At 35.2% G+C, this 21,748-nt stretch overlaps 2 protein-coding genes across 2 annotated transcripts in view; both read left to right on the top strand.

The window, feature by feature from the left end:
• The window catches only part of agap3 (ArfGAP with GTPase domain, ankyrin repeat and PH domain 3), a 985,397-nt gene that overhangs the window by 678,940 nt on the left and 284,709 nt on the right, over nt 1-21,748 (top strand). The gene's annotated exons all lie outside the window — the stretch shown is intronic.
• abcb8 (ATP-binding cassette, sub-family B (MDR/TAP), member 8) lies at nt 495-20,669 on the top strand. The gene is given in 16 exon segments (NM_001017544.1): nt 495-699; nt 1,974-2,319; nt 4,152-4,307; nt 9,635-9,729; nt 9,832-9,937; nt 11,975-12,136; nt 12,211-12,296; nt 12,551-12,648; nt 13,755-13,860; nt 14,275-14,308; nt 16,149-16,285; nt 16,370-16,464; nt 17,744-17,877; nt 18,019-18,166; nt 19,231-19,481; nt 20,238-20,669. Coding segments are annotated over 16 exon segments (2,145 nt in total). The 5' UTR covers nt 495-592; the 3' UTR covers nt 20,322-20,669.

Below are 21,748 nucleotides of genomic sequence, written 5' to 3'. Positions count from 1 at the left end.
TTACTTAATTTTCTTCATTTAATTTTATCTGTTAATTTTTGTTATTACCTTAGGTAATTAACCAATAATAATTATCCTAATTTATTTGATTTTTAATTGAATGTCTTTACTGTCATTTTTGTGATGATAAATGCGTTCTGTATGAGTACTGTCCTTGTACTCAGCAATACATTAATATAAGAAAAACATTAAATTGTATCAAACGATGCTTTTAAAGAAACAATATATAATTAAAAAAATATAGGCCTGTGAATATTTGCTATATATTATTTTTATTTAGAATCAATAATAAAATATGAATTAAACTAAATTTCAGGAATTTAGTTTTTTTAGCTATGTACAAGATTCAAAAAAAAAAAAAGCGTAGTAATTTGTACTAAAAATAATTTATTTTCATAATACAATCTGCGTAATTTCTGCGAAAATAAAAAACATAATAAAAACGAACGTACTTTTACTGAGCTGTGACGTGTGGGGGCACGTTTGTATTGCGTAAACATGGCGGCGTACATGATAATCCTTGAATGCATTTAGTCTGGAGAACAATCTTTCTTGTTTTCATCACTCTGTCGTTTCTGAACACCTCTGAAACATGTTTCATTTTGCACGTTGCAGTCGATTGACTCGCGGAACTGTCACTTCAGATCGACTTCTGAGCTCCCACAAAACAAGAGATTTCCTCTTCCAACACCTCAATAGGTACATTTAGTATCGTTCTATATGTGTTATTCTGGCATTAAATTTACAGTCGAAACATTTCCACCTTGGACTGGTTTGAGGTGTTAAGATTTGATTTGTGTCTGCATATAAATCTAATCTTGTATATGTAGTCAAGTAAGGAAGTTTTTTTTATGCATGTAAAATGTGAGTTATGACTTATTAATGATTGTGTGTATATATATATATATATATATATATATATATATATATATATATATATATATGGATGTGACATTTGCAGTAAAAACTCAACACATAAATTGACAGAGAGTATATGTTAACATTATATTGAAAAATTTAATTATATTTTCTAAAGCAACTAGCCACAGAGTTATGGGAGCAGAAAAATATCAATCTGTAAACGTGTTTTGTACTTTAAATGAGGAAAATAAGCATGCGTTATGGATGTGACAAAAAAAGTCTGCGAGTTTACAGTATACAACACACTTTGTAGAAATTATGTGAATTAAACTGCACAACCCAAAAGAAATAATGCTAATCAAAAGGATTAGAGTCGGCTCTCTATAAAACAAAATTGCTTGGTTTTATTTTATTTAATATTTTCACATTTCTGAGGAAAAAGTGTCGTTATGGATGTGACATCTCTCTGTTATGGATGTGACGCATGTGAAATTACCATTTGTGTGACTTTGGTAAATCAAATAGAATAGTTTGAAAACATTGACAGATGCATTTTTGAGTATTTTTAAAGTACTGTAAAATACTTGCTTACACAAAAAACCCAGAAATGGTTTCCGTATTTTGGTAAAAACGAAAAAAATTTTCGTGGCAAGGTTGACATTTGCACGGAATTGCTCATATATATATATATATATATATATATATATATATATATATATATATATATATATATATATATGTGTGTGTGTGTGTGTGTGTGTGTGTGTGTGTGTGTGTGTGTGTGTGTGTGTGTGTGTGTGTAATTTTATTTATTTTTTTATTTAAACTGCTTTTATTCTAGCCAAAATAAAACAAATAAGACTTTCTCCAGAAGAAAAATATTATATGAAATACTGTGAACAATTCCTTGCTCTGTTAAACATCATTTGGAAAATAAGAAAAATAAAAAATCACAGTAGTGACATCACAGGACTAATAATTTTGACTTCAACTGTATATATTAAACTATAAAGAATATTTCACAACAGTATTGTGATCATTCAGTAATATCATTGTGATCATTCAGTAATACCATCTAACACTGTATTTTTTCTTTATCTCGTGTATTACAGGCGTGGAAACCACTCAGCACCATGGAGCAGCTCTCAAATCCCATCAACCCAGTTGACAGTCGGCGTTCCTGTGCTCCGCGTATGGAGACAAGCTCAAAAACTCCTGCGTCTGACATCCAGACAGCAGCCCAGACCACCAAGCATTGCTCTCAAATTCATCCTCGGACCTGCTGCTTTGACAGTGACGGCACGTTTGCTCGGACCTTCAGCTCACTGTGAAGCCGATGTGAATAATAATAAAGTCCCGCTGGAGGTTCAGGTGAAAGAAAAGATTCCGGAGTTCAGCTGGGCTGTCCTGTGGGAGTTTGTTCGGCCACAGCTTTTTGCTTTAATGGGAGCCATTCTGGTAAGTAAAATAATTGCCCTTCTGCCAATTGTTTTTTTCTTTTTCAAATATTTCCCAAATGATGTTTAACAGGAAGGAATTAAAAGCAAGGAATTTAACAGCAAGAAATTTTTCACAGTATTTCCTATAATATTTTTTTTTCTTCTGGAGAAAGTCTTTTTTGTTTTATTTTGGCTAGAATAAAAGCTGTTTTGATTCTTTAAAAGTGTTTTTCAGTCACTAATAAACTTTTCAATTCCTTTTCAGTTCCTTTTAACGCATCAATAATGTCATTTAATTCAAACATAATCAGTTAATTAGACTAATTTAGTTGTTTAAGTGTAGAAAGGCATCGTAAGGAGAGCACAGAAACTCCATTGAAAATACTGTGGTAAAACAAATTTCTGTATTTTAAAGCCACCGAAACTTTTCAGCCACCGATAAACTTCTGATGAAAGGTTTTTGTTAATATTTTCAGTATCACAAGGTTACTTTTACAGCATCAATGTATTTTAATTAAATATAATCTATTAAATAGACTAAAACTACATGAAAGTGCTATTAGGAGCAGAAGGCGAGCACTAAAACTCCATTGAAAATACTGTGGTAAAAAAAAAATTCTGTATTTTAAAGACATGGTGCAGAATAATGTAATTTAGTGCAGTGCTTCTTGTCTGGTGAGACCCACCTTATATTGTATCTCAATCAGATCTTAAACGCTGCTATTTTATAATGGCATGACTGATTTACTGGACCGCTTGAGCTGGTTTATTCTAAATTAAAAGTCCCTGTGCATAAATCTTTCGCTATATTTTATTTGTTATCCATATTTGCTAAAATAATTGTGTTTTTTTTTTTTTTTACTTATTAGATAGTTTGGTTTATAAGAGTATACATTTTTAGTCTATATCGGTTTCTCCAGGATTTTGCAGAGACAATTTAAAAATATTCATTTACAGCCTAAAATGACTTTGCGAAAGCTTTTCTAAAAAATGTGTGGTATTATTTGCTTCAATTATTGTGTTATGCTGTGAAAATACACACATCTTTTTAAATGGATTTTTTCCATCTCCTATGGGCTGTGATAAGATGTAATATTGTTTTGTAATATTACATAAGCAAGAGTGCACTTTTTTATGAATATCAGCAAAGCCAATATTGATTTTCTACAACATTTCAGCAAATTAAGTTCAGTGGTTAGTACTGTTGCCTTACAGCAAGAAGGTCTCTGGTTTGAGTCCCGGCTGGGTCAGTTGGCATTTTCTGTGTGGAGTTTGCATGTTCTCTCGTGGGTTTCCTCCGGTTGCTCCAGTTTCCCCCACAGTCTAAAGACATGCGCTCTAGGTGAATTTGCTGTAGTGTATGTGTGTGAATGAGTGGATAGTGGCTGGAAGGGCATCTGCTGCATAAAACACATGCTGGAATAGTTGGCGGGTCATTCTGCTGTGGCTACTTCTGAAATAGAGACTAAGCCAAAGGAAAATGAAGGAATGAATTGAGCAAATTAATATAAAGTTATGTTTTAGACACAAAATAGTTTTTTTCTCTTTTGCCAATGAAAATAGTTAGAAACAAATCTCACCTCAAAGCAAAAGTAAACATATTTATAAAAATATTAATTATGAAAAAAGAAATCGGATTGCATGCCACAATTTTAATCAAATTTTCCAGCCTAAAATGACAGATTTTTTGAAGGCACTTCTCAAAACTCACATTATTTATATAAATTGTTGTGTTTTGCTTTAAAAATACACAAAAATCTTGTCAAATGTATTTATTTTTTGATCTCAAGAACTATTAGACTCTCAAAATCTTGAAAGGCCTATTTAATAGTCTGCTGTGTCTTCTTTCAGCTTGCGTTTGGAGCAGCAGCTCTTAACATTCAGATTCCTCTAATGTTGGGGGATCTGGTGAACGTTGTTGCCCGGCACATGAGAGAACAAGCAGGTCATTACATGAGAGATATTCAAGCTCCCGCTGTCAAGCTGCTCGGACTGTATGCTCTACAGGTACATGTTTTTTTTTTTTTTTGTCCAAGTATTGATTTAAAGGGCATCTATTTTACACCTTTTACAAGATGTAAGATAAACCTTTGGTGTCTCCAAAATGTGTCTGTAAAGTTTCAGCTCAAAATACCCATCAGATATAAGAATATGCACCAGAATATGCTCATTTTGGTGTCTGAATACTGTACACTGTAGCTTTTTTTGTAGCCTGTGGCTTTAAATCCAAATGAAATGCTTCACCCCGCCCACCGCTCCCACGTGCATGCCTGCTTCTCATGTGTTACGTCAGATAAACAGCAGTCAGTGACAGAGACAGACGAGGATGAAGCTGAAATAAGGTCACTAGTCAAAAATACCAAGTTTATTTGATATATTTGTGTGGAGTCTATTCAAGCCTTTCTGAAATGATGAGTCTCACACAAATGCCATTTGCAACACACACACACACACACACACACACATATTATCGTTTACTGACACCATGCAGCCGAGGTGGTGCGTCCGTTTTTAAACTTTTAAAACTAGCAGAGAGTTGTAACAAATATTTTAATCCCAGTTTATTTGCAAAAAAGTTCTTTAGACGTGTATTCATGTTATTATAAAAACATGGCCCCTGTTAATCAATTCGGTGGGCCGGGAAAACCACAGTCCTACATCACGTTGCAGTGGGCCTCAAAATCACTGGGATATGGATCATATTTTAACATCAGGAAGAGACTTGTTGGGTTTATATCACTCCAATATGACTGTGGCCACACTATATCTACAGACAGTTCTGTCCAAACAGCTTACAACAGTTGATTTTCATCATAGCTGCCCTTTAAATATATTAAGCAGCACTGGTTTCAATGTTGATGATGATAACAATACTATGTTTTGCTAAAGGGATATTTCACTCCAAAATTATTTAGTTTTTCATTGATTTTTGGTTGATTCATGATTAATGTAGTGGCTGTCTATAGCCCCTTTCAAAAAATAGCCCCTTTCTGAAAATTTCCAGTACGACTTTACCTGTAAATTCATAAAAGCTCTGTACACACAGACACGGACGTTCCGGAATTTTTCCAGAAAGGATCATTCACACATCCATTCCGAAATACATTAACCAGAAATGACATTTTAATGGCTGTGATTGTATTTGTAAACATAGAAGGGGGTCAGGTTTTTGTTGATGGCTTCGCTTTTATTTATTTTAAGCTTTACTATTCATGCAGCTGCTTTATCCCAGAGACACCCAAAGGCAGAAGCGTGAAGTATAAGTATTGTAAACAACTTTGATGATAACATGTGGAGGAACACTTTCACATGTTGAGATGTACGTGTGTGTGTGCCAGCGCTCATCGAAGCACTTCACGTGCACATGCGTCAAGCAACTGAAGCAGAGCTTGAAGGTAAACAAACAGAGACTTATTATAAGCATTTTATCGATAATTTTTTGGCATTAAGAAGGACATATAAACGTTGTCTGACTAACATCTAGCAGCTAAATGTGTCTTGAAAAATATTCAATTTATTTTCATAAACATTGCGGATGTGAATGCACCCGAATGTTCTGATTGGCTAAAGTAGACGTCTCACATCAGCGAGTTCTAAATGTGGACGCGCTCTTTCCAGCAGTCTTCCTCCTGCGTTCACACAGCGCAGCATTCCGGCAAATTACCGGTAATGTTACAACTTCTCTTTCCGGAAAATTGCCGGAACGAATTTACCTGTATTTTCAAAAAGGGCCTGTTCACACTTACAGACCTTTCTGAAAAATTGCTGGTAATTTTCTGAAAAGGTCTGTATGTGTGAAAGAGGCTAATTATTATTTTTTTTATATAGATTAAAAATAAACGCATACAACAAAAACAAATACCAGATACATCAGCACTTAATAGTTTGGAAAGTTTTCTTGCTAACACAACAAATGCTGTTCATTTTACATCTAAATTTTATTCTTTTCTATACTCCAATATCTCTGGACTTATGAACACTGTGGTCAATAAATGGGTGGAAGACCTGTGTAATATTTATATAGATGACAACTGGCAAGAGGATTTGAGGCGTATTAGATCCACTTTAATTTGTAATCGACTTAGAGAGACTCAATATAAGATTTTACATAGGCTGCATATAACGCCCGTTTTATTGAATAAAATGGATCCCTCTATACCAGCTCTTTGCAGCTCTTTGTGTTAAGTGTCATACTGAGCTTGGGACATACTTTCATTGCTTCTGGAAGTGCAGACTCATTTCAAGCTTCTGGAACTTTGTTTGCGTATGAAATCAGCACAATTTGTAAGATCAAATGAAAAAGAAGATCTCTGTCTTTTTCTTTTAGGACTCCCTTCTAAAACACAAGCAATGTCATTGACCCTTTGACACAAAAGGTTATAAATTGTTAGATAAACTGCTACTTGTGGCAAGAAAATGCATCGTTATTAGATGGATAAAAAAACACTCCCCCCACTGTGAAACAATGGTACAGAGAGATTTTTGCAGTTTTGCCCCACGAGAGGCTTGCAGCTGTGCTTAATGACAACATACAGAGCTTTCAAAATATATGGTCTCGTTTTATAGATCACCTGCCCTCACATGTGAGAGAAATGGTTTTGTGTGTCAATTAGGTTTTTTGTGTGTGTGTGTGTGTGTGTGTGTGTGTGTGTGTGTGTGTGTGTGTGTGTGTGTGTGTGTGTGTGTGTGTGTGTGTGTGTGTGTGTGTGTGTGTGTGTGTGTGTGTGTGTGTGTGTGTGTGTGTGTGTGTGTGTGTGTGTGTGTGTGTGTGTGTGTGTGTGTGTGTGTGTGTGTGTGTGTGTGTGTGTGTGTGTGTGTGTGTGTGTGTGTGTGTGTGTGTGTGTGTGTGTGGAGGAGGGTTGTCGGAGGCTCAGGGAATGGTCTTTTATTGTTTGTTTGTTACTTTGTTGTTGTTGTTTTTTTTATTTTGTTCTGTTCTAATGTTCTTTTTTTCAAATGACATGTTTATATTATAGGAATGTGCTGTGATGAGGAAAATATATATTTACACTGCAAAAAAATGCTTTTTTTACTTAGATTTTTTTTTTCTTGTTTCTAGTCCAAATATCTAAAAATTCCTTAATCAAGAAGAATTTTCAAGACAAGCTAAACATATTGTCTTGTTTTAGGAAATAATATGCCAATATTAAGTGAGTTTTTCCTTAAAACAAGCTAAATAACCTACCAATGGGGTAAGCAAAATAATCGTGCGTCAAAAGAAAAAACAAGATTAATTTGCTTACCCAATTGGCAGATTATTTTGCTTGTTTTAGGGGAAAACTCAATATTTCAATATAAAACTTTATATTGGCATATTATTTCTCAAAACAAGACGGCATGTTTTGCTTGTCTAGAATATGCTTCTTGATATAAGAAATTTTAGATATTTAGACTAGAAACAAACAATCTAAGCAAGAAAAGCATTTTTGCAGTGTAGTTTTATGTGCCTTTCCAGAGACTATGTGACTATTGGTCGCCAATATTAGTACTGTAGATGGTATGATGTTTCCCGTTTTTATTTTTATTTTTATTTTTTATTTTTTTTCTCCCTTGCCTCCAACTATCTGTTGGCTTATTATTAAGGATTACTATAATTTCTACAACCTATTGCACATTTTTTGTAAAACTTGCCTTTGACTATGTCTGTAAAAGCACATTGTATAATTATTTTGATAACCTTAAAAAAAGTTACAAAAATAATAATAATAATAAAAATAAACGCATACAAACAAACCAATAGCCACTTGACTGACATTGTATGAATCACCCTGCAAAAAAATGTACTGAATTATTATAAAACACTGAAGACTTATATAGTATTATTACTTATATAGTAATAATGCTGAAAATTCTGCAATCACAGGAATAAATGACATTTGCAAAAATGCATTTAAATCAAAAACACTTATGTAGGAATGGGTTTTAACCACAGCCTTTCGGACTGTAGTTCTGCCGAGTGACTAAAAAGTAATCAGTATGACGGCAAAAAACTGTACATTCTAATCACACCAGTCTACTGCAATCAAAAACAGAAATAAGAGCAGTAATAATAACTTAAAATGTGGGAGAGCATTGATAATATGTGATTGTATTGTATTGCAATATGGAACAAATAAATGTTGATATTAAATCAAAAGTAATTCACAAATGCTTGAAAATGAGATGATTTAATGACAATAATTCTCTATGGTTACAACTGAATTACAAAATAACTGTATAAAATGATAAAATAGGAAATGGTAAAACATATGATATAAATTGTACCCGCTTAAATGTAAAATTAAAGTTACTAGAGGTAGAAGAAGAGACACGGGGGAGGGAGAGAGAGACAAAGAGCGCAGGCCCAGAAGATAGCCTGATTGCAGTAAAGTCAGAGAAGAAAGGCTCCAGAGGAGGAGAGGAGCAGAGCAGGAAAGCGCAGAGATGGAAAAGAGGCCAGGAAAAAGAAACCGAGCAGTTTTACACCTATTTTGTATCTTTCTTGACCATGAGACTTAGGCCGTACTCACACTAGGTACAGTTGCCTCGAACCGGGCCAAAGCACGCTTGTCTCCCTCGACAGCCCGCACTCACACCACAAACGGGCCTCGGCACGCTTGCGTCATCGCTGCTGCGCTGTTCAGTGAGAATCGCTTTCTCACTCAGCAGCACAGTGGAGATTTCTCTAGTTATATCGTTTCAGTCGTTTGTTATCCAGTAACAAACTATGGCAGTTTGCGTTCACTAAACAGTAAGAATGGTTAATAAATCCATATGAAACAGCCCCTTAAAAGTCACGTCTCGCTTTCAGTTTTGGGCTTTGGCGCGTTTTGCACTCACACACAAGCGTACCGTGCCAAAGCCATAGTGAATCGCGCTCAGGCACACCCTCCAACCGGGTCAGGGCCGGCCAAGTGAACCGTGCTTGAGCCCGATTCAGCGCACTCACACTTCTCAAACGATCTGGGAAACGGGCCTGGGCACGGTACGGATGGCATAGTGTGAGTAGGCCCTTTCAAACTGACCAATCAACATGTGACCTTATCGTAAAACCTCAAGTCCACATACCCTGATCTTATCAGTATCTGCCTTTGGAGTCAGTATGGGCCTTCTTGAGTCAAAAAGACATGTTTTGTCATAGAAAACAATTGCATATGATAATTTAGCCTCTTACGCATATGTCAAATAAAAAGAGGGATTTCACTACATCACTGTTTATATGTATTTTAATCAAGTAAATTCAGCCTTTGTTAACATAGTGTCTTTCATACACTTGAAAAAAAATTACTCACCCTGAATGTTTAAAATAAATATATATATAAAAGCTTTTTATATTTTTTATTTTCATCTTTCAGGGTCTGTTGACCAGTGGCTACATCATTCTTCTGTCTAGAGTTGGAGAAAGAGTGGCTGCAGACATGAGGACGACTCTCTTCACATCCTTACTTCGGTTTGTACTACTATTTTTAGGAAATAAAAGCTACATTTGTTAAAGAGCATGTCAGAAATCCTGATATTTTGGCTAATTGTCGGCCTAAATGTCCCTCTACAGACAAGACATAGCATTTTTTGATGCAAACAAGACTGGTCAGCTGGTCAATCGCTTGACATCGGACATCCAGGAGTTTAAATCTTCTTTTAAGCTGGTTATTTCTCAGGTAAGACATTTCAGGCATCAGTTTGCATGCTTTGTTTTGTGGCTATGCGTATGTGTGTATGACGTATATATGTTTTTCATCAGTATTAATGTGATGAAGTTTTTTCTTTAGTAGACAATGAAAGGCTTTTAGCTCAAATTGTGGTCGTTAGTGATACATAAAATGAAAACTAACATCACTTTGAGAGTAAAGAAAGGCAAAACTAAATGAATACCAATAACTCCTGACAATAAACTGAGGTTTTGTGAAGCAAAATCCTATGTGGAAGAAACTGAGCATTATTTAAAACATTAATCCACAGCCTAATTAATTTTCCATGACTTCAACTTATCATCAGGAGCCAAGAAGTATTAATTTTGTGTTGCCTGTACATGCATGTGTTTTTTTTTTATTCTCCAAGTGCCAGAAGCTGCTGACTTTCTTACACAAGTAGAAAACCCCTTTGATTAATCAAGAAGGAAAAGCTTACTCATTTAAAGAGCTAGTTCTAGCTGAAATAAAACAAATAAGACTTTGAAATACTTTGAAATTCTTCTTAATCTGATAAATATTTGAGAAAGAATAAATGTTGCACAGTGGGGCTTATCATTTTGCTTTCAACAGTACTTGTGAAGCACCACACGCTAGAATAAATGGCTCTAATGGGATTAATCTTGACCTTAAAGGTGCAGTATGGTAGTCTGACTCCCAGTGGTTGAACTTGGTATTGCACTCCTGGATCAAAACAAACGCAAGCACAGGTTGCCAGATTGAGGCAAGTGGTGCTCGCTGCAGAGCCATTTGAGGAGAGCTGAGCTCCAGCGAGGGGGAGCTTAAGCTTGAGCTCCACCTTTTTTGCACTTCTTCTACGAGAGATGTCACTGGGGGTAGGGTTAGGGGTGGGGTTGCTGTACGCATTAAAACAGCTTACAGGAGGAGGAGCGACAGCTCATGCTCCCCCTCGCTGGAGCTCAGCTCTCCTCAAATGGCTCTGCAGCGAGCACCCTCTCGATTGAGGACCAACAGTGTGCCTGACTATCGAGCCTATTTAGGGCTGATTTAAGTTGTGTTCTACGTAAATAAAGCAACGACACACGATAGAAGGAATATTTTGCATATTAAAAAAAAGATTTTGTTCTAACCAACACCTGAAATTTAAGTATTAGAAACGGCTTCTATTTCTTGCTGCTGAACAACAAAAAAAACTGACAGTTTACCTCAGGAACACCTCATGTGCTTTATTCAGTGCTAAATGCTAACAATGTGAATTTGAATGACATTTTACATGTCATTTATTGCCATATACTGTAAGCAGCAGCAGATAGTTCACCTCAGATCTTGAAAATAAAAAATAAAATAAACTGTGTGAAATTGAACTTTAAAACTGTGACTGCATTCTAGCCAACACATATCAGTGATTCAGCATCTATATTCAATAATGTTAAAGAGGTTTAATATGTATTAATTAGATTATAAACCTTACCATTTTGTTGTAGTGCAACAAGTGTACTATTCTGTGCTTCTGAAAGGCTGTATTTAAATTTCTGTTGTTTCGTCTGGTGCAAACAGCCAAATTGCTTATCACTGTAAATCTCCTCTATTAGCGTGTTGTTTGGACTCAGGGTTACAATGTAATGTGCTAACCCAATGTTTATATTCGCAATATTTATATTATTTGCTAATTAATAGCCTCATGTGGAACTCTGAATCTGCATCTCATTTTGGAGTCTGCTATTGTCCACCAGAGGTCGCATTTCGGTCACAGACACATGTTTTTAGAGCCTTTCTGACTGACTACATGAATAAAATATGCTGTTTTCCACCAAGGCAACCCGGGGTGCTGAAATATAATTGGCTAAACTGGCATTGGGCAGTCTAAAAGAACCAAAACAAACATAGTGTTCCGGCATGGAAAACTCATTTTCAAAGCAGAATATCTGACTTTAACAAGAATGTTTTCTTAGCATGTTTCTTAAATATCTGCACACATATTATGGCATTTACATGCTTTGGAAGAGTCAAATACTTACATACAGCACCTTTAATGCTGTTTTTCAGGGTTTGCGCAGTGCCACACAGACAGTGGGCTGTTTTGTCTCGCTGTACTTCATCTCTCCCAAACTCACTGGTCTGACCGTGGTGGTTCTGCCATGTCTGGTTGGGGCTGGAGCTCTCATCGGCTCTTTTCTTCGTAAACTCTCCAGGAAAGCACAGGAGCAGGTAACAAACCCTGAGAAAAGACACTACTTTTATTCCTATTTGTACGAAAAGTGTCTTTCTTTTTTCTCTTACAGGTTGCTAAAGCTACAGGAGTGGCCGATGAGGCTCTTGGTAACGTGCGGACAGTGAGAGCGTTTGCTATGGAGGACCGAGAACTAGAGTAAGAGGACATTTTTTTTTTGTGTGTGTTGACTTTGAGGGAAATATCTGCTTTAGAGTACCAAAAAAAAACAGCTTTTGTCACTAAAAATGCATCAAATGCAATCAATTTAAACCAAACTTTAAATTAAAATTAAAAAAAATAATTTGGTGCATCAAACTAAACATACAAAAGATGATGATATTTTCAGGAAATTAAAAATAATCAGAACATTCATGCTTAACAGTTCTGCTGTCCTCCTCCTCCTCCCTCAGGATGTATGCTGCTGAGGTCCAGAAATCAGCTGCCATGAATGAAACACTGGGCACAGGCATTGCTGTATTTCAGGGCTTGTCTAATATTGTCCTCAACTGTGAGTAATGATGCAATTTTACTGATTGACATTTAAGTTAAGTCGTGACGTATGGAAATACGGGTCCAAGCCTCGACTCATTTGAATTGAAAATATTTGTTTATATCCACTTTTAAGACCTATTGTATCACACATTAAAGTGGATTTTAGATAAAGTCATGGTGTACAAGTCACTGGACATACTGCATTACATTACTCCAATATTTTAACAATTAATAAAAAATTGATCACTTTCTGGCCATCTGATATTATGCATTGATCTATACACTGGGGAAAATCAGTTTTGAACACGTCATCATTTTTCTCAAACATATTTCTTAAGGTGTCGTTGACTTGAAATTTTTCTGTGGATGTTGACAACAACCAAAGAAATCCATAAGTGAAAAGAAAGCAAATCTAATTAGTTTACAAATGGAGTTGTCTGTAATAAAATTAAATAATGCAGGGAAAAGTATTGAACACATGAAGGAAGGTGTAGAAAGGCGGGGAAAGCCCAGACAGCAGCTGAAATCTGTCAGTAGTTCTTCAGCAGTCTTCTGCCCTTCATCATTGTAAATAAATATCAGCTGCTTCAGTCCAACATCTACATTAGCAGGAGGATGAAGATGAAACCAGGGTGGACATTTCAGCAAGACAATGATCCAAAACACAGCCAAGGAAGCTCTCAAATGCTTTCAGAGAAAGAAAATCAAGCTATAGAATGGCCCAGCCATTCACCTGACTTGAATCCAATAGAAAATACAAAATAAAGATTTACAGTTTTGATAGACGAGACCCGCAGAACCATCAAGATTTTTTGTTTTATTTTATGTTTGTATTTTTACCACAATCTGATTTAATTTCAAGTCCACAGCTCATTTAGAAATGTTATTCCCAGGAAATCCATGACGTGTTCAATACTTATTTTCCCTGCTGTATATTGCGATTGTGATTTTCGAAAGTATTACAGCACTTTATAAACGTTTATTATTACCATTTGATGAGCCTCCCCATACAGTTTAATAGAGCGCTTGGACTCGGTAGCCGCTTTGCATGACATCACACTCAACAATGTTTACTTTGTGTGCTTATCCTTTTGTTATGTACTTTATTTTGTTCTGCAACAGGTATTGTTCTGGGCACCATTTTTGCCGGTGGGTCTTTGATGGCCCGTGATGACCTGTCACCCGGCGATCTGATGTCATTTTTGGTCGCCTCGCAAACAGTGCAGAGGTGAGAATGAAACGAGGAAACTTAAAGGGATAGCTCACCCCAAAAAATAAAATGCACTTTAATTTGGTGGTCAAACTTTAATGAGTTTCTTTCTTCTGTTTAACACAAAAGAAGATATTTTGAAGAATGTTAGAAACCTGTAACCATTGATTTCCGTGGTAGAAAAAGGACATACTATTGAAGTCAGTGGTTACAGGTTTTCAGCGTTATTCAAAATATCTTCTTTTGTGTTTATTAGAAGAAAGAAACTCGTAGAGAGAAAGAGGAAGAGTAAATAGTGACAGAATTTTTATTTTTGGGTGAACTATCCCTTTAATTGAAACATTTTCCTGCATAAACATCCTACTGAACCTGCAGAAAAGTCTTGCTGAAAACATGATAAGTAATAGAATCACTTCACATTTTCCTCTCTAGATCTCTTGCCAGCATTTCAATTCTGTTTGGACAGGTGAGTGAAGCATTTTTCCCCGTATGTATGTCCATATGAATACCACTTAAATATTCTCAGTGTCTCCAGATTTATATTGATGTGTTTGTGTAAAATTTTTGTTTTATTCTGTGAACACATTTAAAATGAAATGTAAAATGTTTAGAGCAATATATAAATATTTAGATGCAGTAGCAGTGTTTTATAAAATCGATATTTGGTTATCAGATATTCTGACCAATTGATGTTTTCTGAAAAATAAAGAAGTTCTGAATGACATTGTTGTTCTTTGAAAATTTGTAGAAATGTTATTATACCATATACAGTTGAAGTCAGAATTATTAACCCCCCCTTTGATTTTATTTTCTTTTTTAAATATTTCCCAAATGATGTTTAACAGAGCAAGGAAATTTTCACAGTATGTCTGAAAATATTTTTTCTTCTGAAGAAAGTCTTATTTGTTTTATTTCGGCTAGAATAAAAGCAGTTTTCAATTTTTTTAAACACCATTTTAAGGTCAATAATATTAGCCCCTTTCAGCTCTATATTTTTTTAGTAGTCTACAGAACAAACCATCTTTGTTCAATAACTTTACTAATTATTCTAACCTGCCTAGTTAACCTAACTAACCTAGTTAAGCCTTTAAATGTCACTTTAAGCTGTATAGAAGTGTCTTGAAAAATATATATAGTCAAATATTATTTACTTTTTATTATTTATCATCATGGCAAAGATAAAATAAATCAGTTATTAGAAATGAGTTATTAAAACTATTATGTTTAGAAATGTGTTGAAAAAGTCTTCTCTCCGTTAAACAGAAATTAGGGGGCTAATAATTCAGGGGGGCTAATAATTTTGACTTCAATTTTTATATATATATATATATATATATATATATATATATATATATATATATATATATTCCTTAAAAGTTTTTAATATTTAGATTAGTATTATATAGATTAATATTTAAAAGCTTGTATATTTGTAAAGCTATACTCTGCATTACATAATTTTTGCATCAAATTGTTAAAAACAATTATCGCTTATGCAAAGTGTTCTCTGCTTTTTCTCTCTCCTGGCTTATTTTTTCCTTTTCCGAAAGTCTTGATAACATTGTTATTTTAGCAAAGAGGATTGTAAAAAATCTATTTCTTGTCATCTCACATTCACTGCACTCTAAGTTTACCAACTATGACGACTTCTGCTGCTGAGAAACCCGAAAATAAAAAAGAGTCCTTAAACTGAGTTGTTGCTAGATAAGGATACTGTTGCAGTCGGAAGTTAACAAGAATTATTTATATTTTTATTAAATTACCCATTAATTGTATTGTATTAACGTCTAACCCTTACCCTACCCCAACCCTAACACAGTAATGTAAAAAAAGTAATTATGTCGGCGCCAGTGGTGTAGTGGTTAGTGTGTCGACACAATAACTCTGGTGCTCACGGCGACCCGAGTTCGATTCCCGCCTCGCAGTCCTATGCTGATCCTTCCCCTTTCTCTGCTTCCCACGCTTTCCTGTCAATACTCTCTACTTTCCTGTCCAATAAAGGTGAAAAACCGGCCAAAAATGATTGATTAAAAAAAAATTGTCATTTTACAGAGTATTATTTATAGCATTTAATAAATTACCTAATAAATTGTATTTTATTAACGTCTACCCAACCCTAAACCCAACCATCACAGTAATGTAAAAATATTAATTATTGTTGTACAGTGTCACAGAAATGATGCTATATTGTGCGTATCCGCAGCTGTATCCCATCTAGACTTAAACCCTAATTGATTGATAAACTGTGAATACTGTCATCAATCTGTATTCAGTATAACCTGATGTTTGGTGTTTTCTGGTGTCAGATGGTTCGTGGGATGAGTGCCGGGGCTCGAGTGTTTGAGTATTTGGCTCTGGACCCCTCTGTTCCGCTCACTGGAGGAGGACGGATCCCTCTGGACTCTCTGATGGGCAGAGTTGACTTTATGAATATCAGCTTCAGGTATTTGTCTCTGCAAACAGAGCTGTGTTTGCTCTAAAACGCTGATTCTGGGTTATGTGATGTTTATTTCTGCTTGCTCCTCAGTTACCCAACAAGACCAGGAAACCAGATCCTCAAACACTTCAGCTTGACTCTGCCTCCCTGCAAAACTGTGGCTATTGTTGGAGAGTCAGGAGGAGGTTGTCTGTCTGTCTCTCTGTCTATCTATCTGTCTCTCTGTCTATCTATCTATCTATCTATCTATCTATCTATCTATCTATCTATCTATCTATCTATCTATCTATCTATCTATCTATCTATCTATCTATCTATCTATCTATCTATCTATCTATCTATCTATCTATCTATCTATCTATCTATCTATCTGTCCATCTATCCATCAATCCATAACATTCTATTCATCCATTTATCAATCCATCCATCCGTTTTTCCATCTGTCCGTCCATATGTCTGTCTATCTGACTATCGCTATCTTGTTCCATCCATCCATCCATCACATTCTATCCATCCATCTAATTATCTATTTGTCCGTTCTTCTGTATCTATCTGTCTATCTATCTATCTGTCTATCTATCTATCTATCCATCCATCCATCCGTTCATCCATCCTTTCATCCATCTATCACATTCTATTCGTTCATCCATCCTTCCATCCATCTATAACATTCTATTCATCCATTTATCAATCCATCCATCCGTTTTTCCATCTGTCTATCCATATGTCTGTCTGTCTGACTATCTATCGCTATCTTGTTCCATCCATCTATCCATCCGTCACATTCTATACATCCATCTATCCATCCATTCATCACATTCTATACATCCATCTATCCATCCATCCATCACATTCTATCGTCCATCTATTCATCTGTTTGTCTGTTCGTCCATCTCTCCATCTATCTATTTTTCTATCTATTTCATCATTCTATCTATTGTTCTGTCTATCTATCATTATATCAGTTTATTTTTTGATCTAATGTTGTTGTAAAATATCGAATGTGTCTGTCTCTCTGTCTATCTATTCATCTATCTATATCAACACCAACACCCCCCTCACTCTTCACTTTTGTTCGTGACCCCAAACCCCCAACCCCCGCTCTTCACTTTCATCCACAACAAACAAACTTCTCATGTGGCCTGTATCAGCCAGCGGCGCCCCTGCAACCATCCATCATCAGTTGACTATCTATCTGTCTATCTGTCTGTCTATCTGTCTGTCTGTCTGTCTGTCTGTCTGTCTGTCACTCACTCTATCGTTCTTTTATTTTTTGATTTGATGTTGTAAAATATCTTTTTATTTTATTTCTGTTTTATATACTCGTATTCCGTCCGTCCATCCATCATTATTTTGTTTATTTTTTTGCTTGATCTATCTGTTTACTGTCACACAATCAATCACAAATGAATATAACCTTAGACGTATGATCATATTAGTAATTTCTTCCCTCTATGTATCCAGGTAAGTCCACAGTGGCCGCTTTACTGGAGCGCTTTTATGACCCCAGCAGTGGAGTGGTGATGCTGGATGGGCTGGACATCAGAACACTGGACCCGTCCTGGTTAAGAGGACATGTCATCGGGTTTATCAGTCAGGTAAATATACTTCTCTATTTCTACTCTATATACTCTCTGTCTCTCTCTCTCTCAATTGAATCTTAATAAATATTTCATCATCTCTGTATACATGTGTATGAAATATACCATGAATGTGATTCTGTGTTGTCTTGATTGCAGGAGCCTGTACTGTTTGGTACCTCAGTGATGGAGAATATCAGGTTTGGAAAGCCCAGTGCCACAGACGCTGAGGTGGTGTCTGCCGCAAAACAAGCCAATGCTCATAATTTCATCACAGGATTCGCTGACGGATATAACACAGTGGTTGGTAAGCACTGTAAAAGAAAAATCAGGAAATGAAAAGATTATCATAACTTTTTTTTTTTCTTAAAGGGACAGTTCACCCAAAAATGTTGTACCATGCCTGCAGCAGGTGCAATGATATTACACAGTGTCTGAAAATAATCCTCAACTAGGTAACAGTGCTGCATAATATCATTGGTGCCATGGTACGACAGCAAATCCATCCATTCATCTATCTATTGATCTGTCCATCCATCTGTCGTTCTGTCTATCCACCTATTTATTGTTCTGTTCATCATTCTTTCCATCCATCTATTATTCTATCCATCTATATATTGTTCCAACTGTCCCTTGTTCTATTCATCTTTCTATCCATCCATCTGTCTGTCTGTCTGTCTATCATGTCCTGTGTGTCTGGTAATTTGTCAGTCAGTCTGTCTGTCTGTCTGTATGTCTGTCTGTCTATCTGTCTGTCAATCATGTCCTGTGTGTCTGGTTATTTGTCTGTCTGTCTGTCTGTCTGTATGTCTGTCTGTCAATCATGTCCTGTGTGTCTGGTTATTTTTCAGTCAGTCTGTTTGTCTGTCTCTGTCTGGCTGTCTGTCTGTCATGTCCTGTGTGTCTGGTTATTTGTCAGTCTGTCTGTATCTGTCTGTCTGTCTGTCATGTCCTGTGTGTCTGGTTATTTGTCAGTCAGTCTGTATGTTTGTCTATCTATCTCTCTTTGTCTGGCTGGCTGTCTGTCTATCTATCTCTCTCTTTGTCTGTCTGTCTATCTATTCATCTGTCCATCCGTCAGTCTGTCCATCCATCCGTCTATTATTTTCTATCAATCCATCCGTCCATCCATTTGTCTTTTTTCTTATTTGGAGTGAGATGCTAATGGTCTAATCTAATTCTATGATCTATGCTAAGTTAAGCTAAAATTGCTAAGCTAAAACCCCAGAGAATAGAGAATGGCTGAATTGATTAAAAAAAATGATAAAACTCAGCTGTTTAACTCTAGGGGAGCTGTCAAATGAGCCTATTTTATGAAAAAAAAGTTTTAATTTCAACATGTTTTTCCATTGAACGTGGTCATCTTTCCAGGTGAGCGTGGAGTGACTCTATCAGGAGGGCAGAAGCAGCGGATAGCGATCGCACGAGCACTGGTCAAAAACCCCAGCATTTTAATCCTGGACGAGGCCACGAGTGCGCTGGACGCAGAGTCTGAGCGTGTGGTTCAGGAGGCGTTGGACAGAGCCACGACAGGACGCACTGTTCTGATCATCGCCCACCGGCTCAGCACTATACAAGCAGCCGATCTCATCTGCGTCATGAGCAACGGACGCATCGTTGAGGTCAGGAAACACTCTACTAATAGACAAAGGGAATGTGTGGTTACAAAGCAATGTATTCTCGGAATTTGTGGAACCTGAATCAAATTGCTTTCTATAGGTTTATTGTATCATATACAGTCAAAATTATGATTTTTTTTTTCTTTTCAAATATTTCCCAAATTATGTTTAACAGAGCATTACATTTTTCACAGTATTAGCTATAATGTTTTTTTTTTTCTGGAGAAAGTCTTATTTGTTTTATTTTGGCTAGAATAAATGCAGTTTTTATTATTTTTAAAAATCATTTTAAGATATGATTTTATTATTAGCCCCCTTAAGCAGTTTTTTTCTCGATAGTCTACAGAACAAAGCATCGTTATACAATGACTTACCTAATTACCCTAAATTGCCTAATTAAACCATTTAACCTTGTTAAGCCTTCAAATGTCACATTAAGCTGAATACTTTGCGTTTGTAACCTGTTTTTCAAAAAGCACTACTATAAAATAGTCAGCTTTTTCTGTGGTGATTTGCATTGGTTTGCATTGTGAGCTTCTGAGCATGTCCGAAAACATGGTGGAACAATTTTGGAGTCAGTATAATTTTTTTAATGTTTTAAAATAAGCTAATTACACAGTAAAATAGAGGTAAAAAAAATTGTGAAATGTTATTGCAATATAAAATATCAGTTTTCTAATTTGAAAGTAGTTTAAATTTAATTTATTTCTGTGATTTTTAAAGCTGAATTTTTAATTTATTGTTTTTGTGTTTTTAAAGGCTGGAACACATCTGGAATTACTGAGCAAAGGAGGATTGTATGCAGAACTCATAAAGAGACAACGATCTAATGGACATAAATAAAATACTGTACTTAGTATATGTCACTACAAGTTATTTTGAACACAGAAATTCATTTGGTGCTCTGTCATATTGTAGCATATTGAATTTTTTTTAAAAGAAAGTTCTGTGTGTTTAGTTTTATCATCATTGTAAAATCAGTGTTGGTAAACAGTTTTTAAATAGTGTTTTTATTTCCCTAAACTCCAGACTGAAAGTATTTGAACCTTTTCTTTTTTAAATGAAAAGATTTTAGTGAGATGAAATGTACATTTTATTTTGAAAAATGTATCTGTTAATATCATTGTGTTGATAATCTTGTTTTCCTTGAAAATTAAGGTATAATAAAATTAAATATATTCTTCTGCATTCACATTGGTTACCATTTCCATTTTTAAATTACACACAAGTAATTAGAGATATTAAATATTTTATTTAGAATGCTTTTTTTAATTACTGTTGATATTGTTATACTAACGTGTTTAATTATTTAAATTAAATTAACAATAAAGAAGAGCATAGATTTGATCAGCTTTAGCATCGATTTTTACTAATTAACATTTCTCTTTTTTTTTTGTTATTTAGAGGTTTAGATTTAAATATTTTAATACTGAAGTATTTACTTATTTAATTTATTGTAGCATTGAGTAAGAGCATAGGTTAGATACGTTTTATTAGCATATATTCTTTTACTAATTGACATTTCTTCCTAAATTTTTTTGTCTAGTTTTTCGAAATATTATACATTTTTAGACAACAGAATACCACCATTTTAACAATGTTAGATCTTATGCGACACAGTGTTGTAAACGCGCTAGTAAATGTCAAAAATGTTGACACTTTATTGTAACATTTGTTTTAAGAGACATGATTATGAAAATAACATCATGATAAAAGATAAAAATTAATTTGGGTGTTATCGGAAAGTAAAAAGAACATTTTAAAGGAGTTAATACTTCGACCAGAAGTATTTGCACACAGACTTTTATTTCCAGCCAGCCAGCCCCAGGGCTTCCAGTGAGCTGTCTTTCCATTATAACTATCGCCACGTTTTTTATCTGATTTCTTTAAAAATCTTTTTTTTTTTACTGCCTGGTTGAGATAAAAAGTGGGTCTCAGACCAGACAAGAAGCACTGAATCAATTCAATTTTCCTCTGCCATGTCTTTTAAATAAAACTGTTTATTTTACCTCAGTATTTTTCAATTGAGTTTCAGCGCTCACCTGCTAATCCTGATTGTGCTAGCGGTTATATAGTCTTATCTTGTTTTACACTTGAACAACTAAATGAAAGCTTAAGTCTATTTAACTGAATGTATTTTAATGACATTGCAACATATATGCTGTAAAAGGAACCGTATGGCATTAAAAATAGTCATATAAAGCTTTCACCGGAAGTTTATGATTGGCTGCAGCTAAACCCGATCTGGTACTTTTATTTTGAAGCGCGTC

The sequence above is a fragment of the Danio rerio genome, chromosome 24 (genome assembly GCF_049306965.1).
Source record: "Danio rerio strain Tuebingen ecotype United States chromosome 24, GRCz12tu, whole genome shotgun sequence".
Taxonomy (NCBI): Eukaryota; Metazoa; Chordata; class Actinopteri; order Cypriniformes; family Danionidae; genus Danio; species Danio rerio.
The sequence above is the reverse complement of the archived record's forward strand: the minus strand, read 5'-3'. Positions and strand labels throughout refer to the sequence as shown.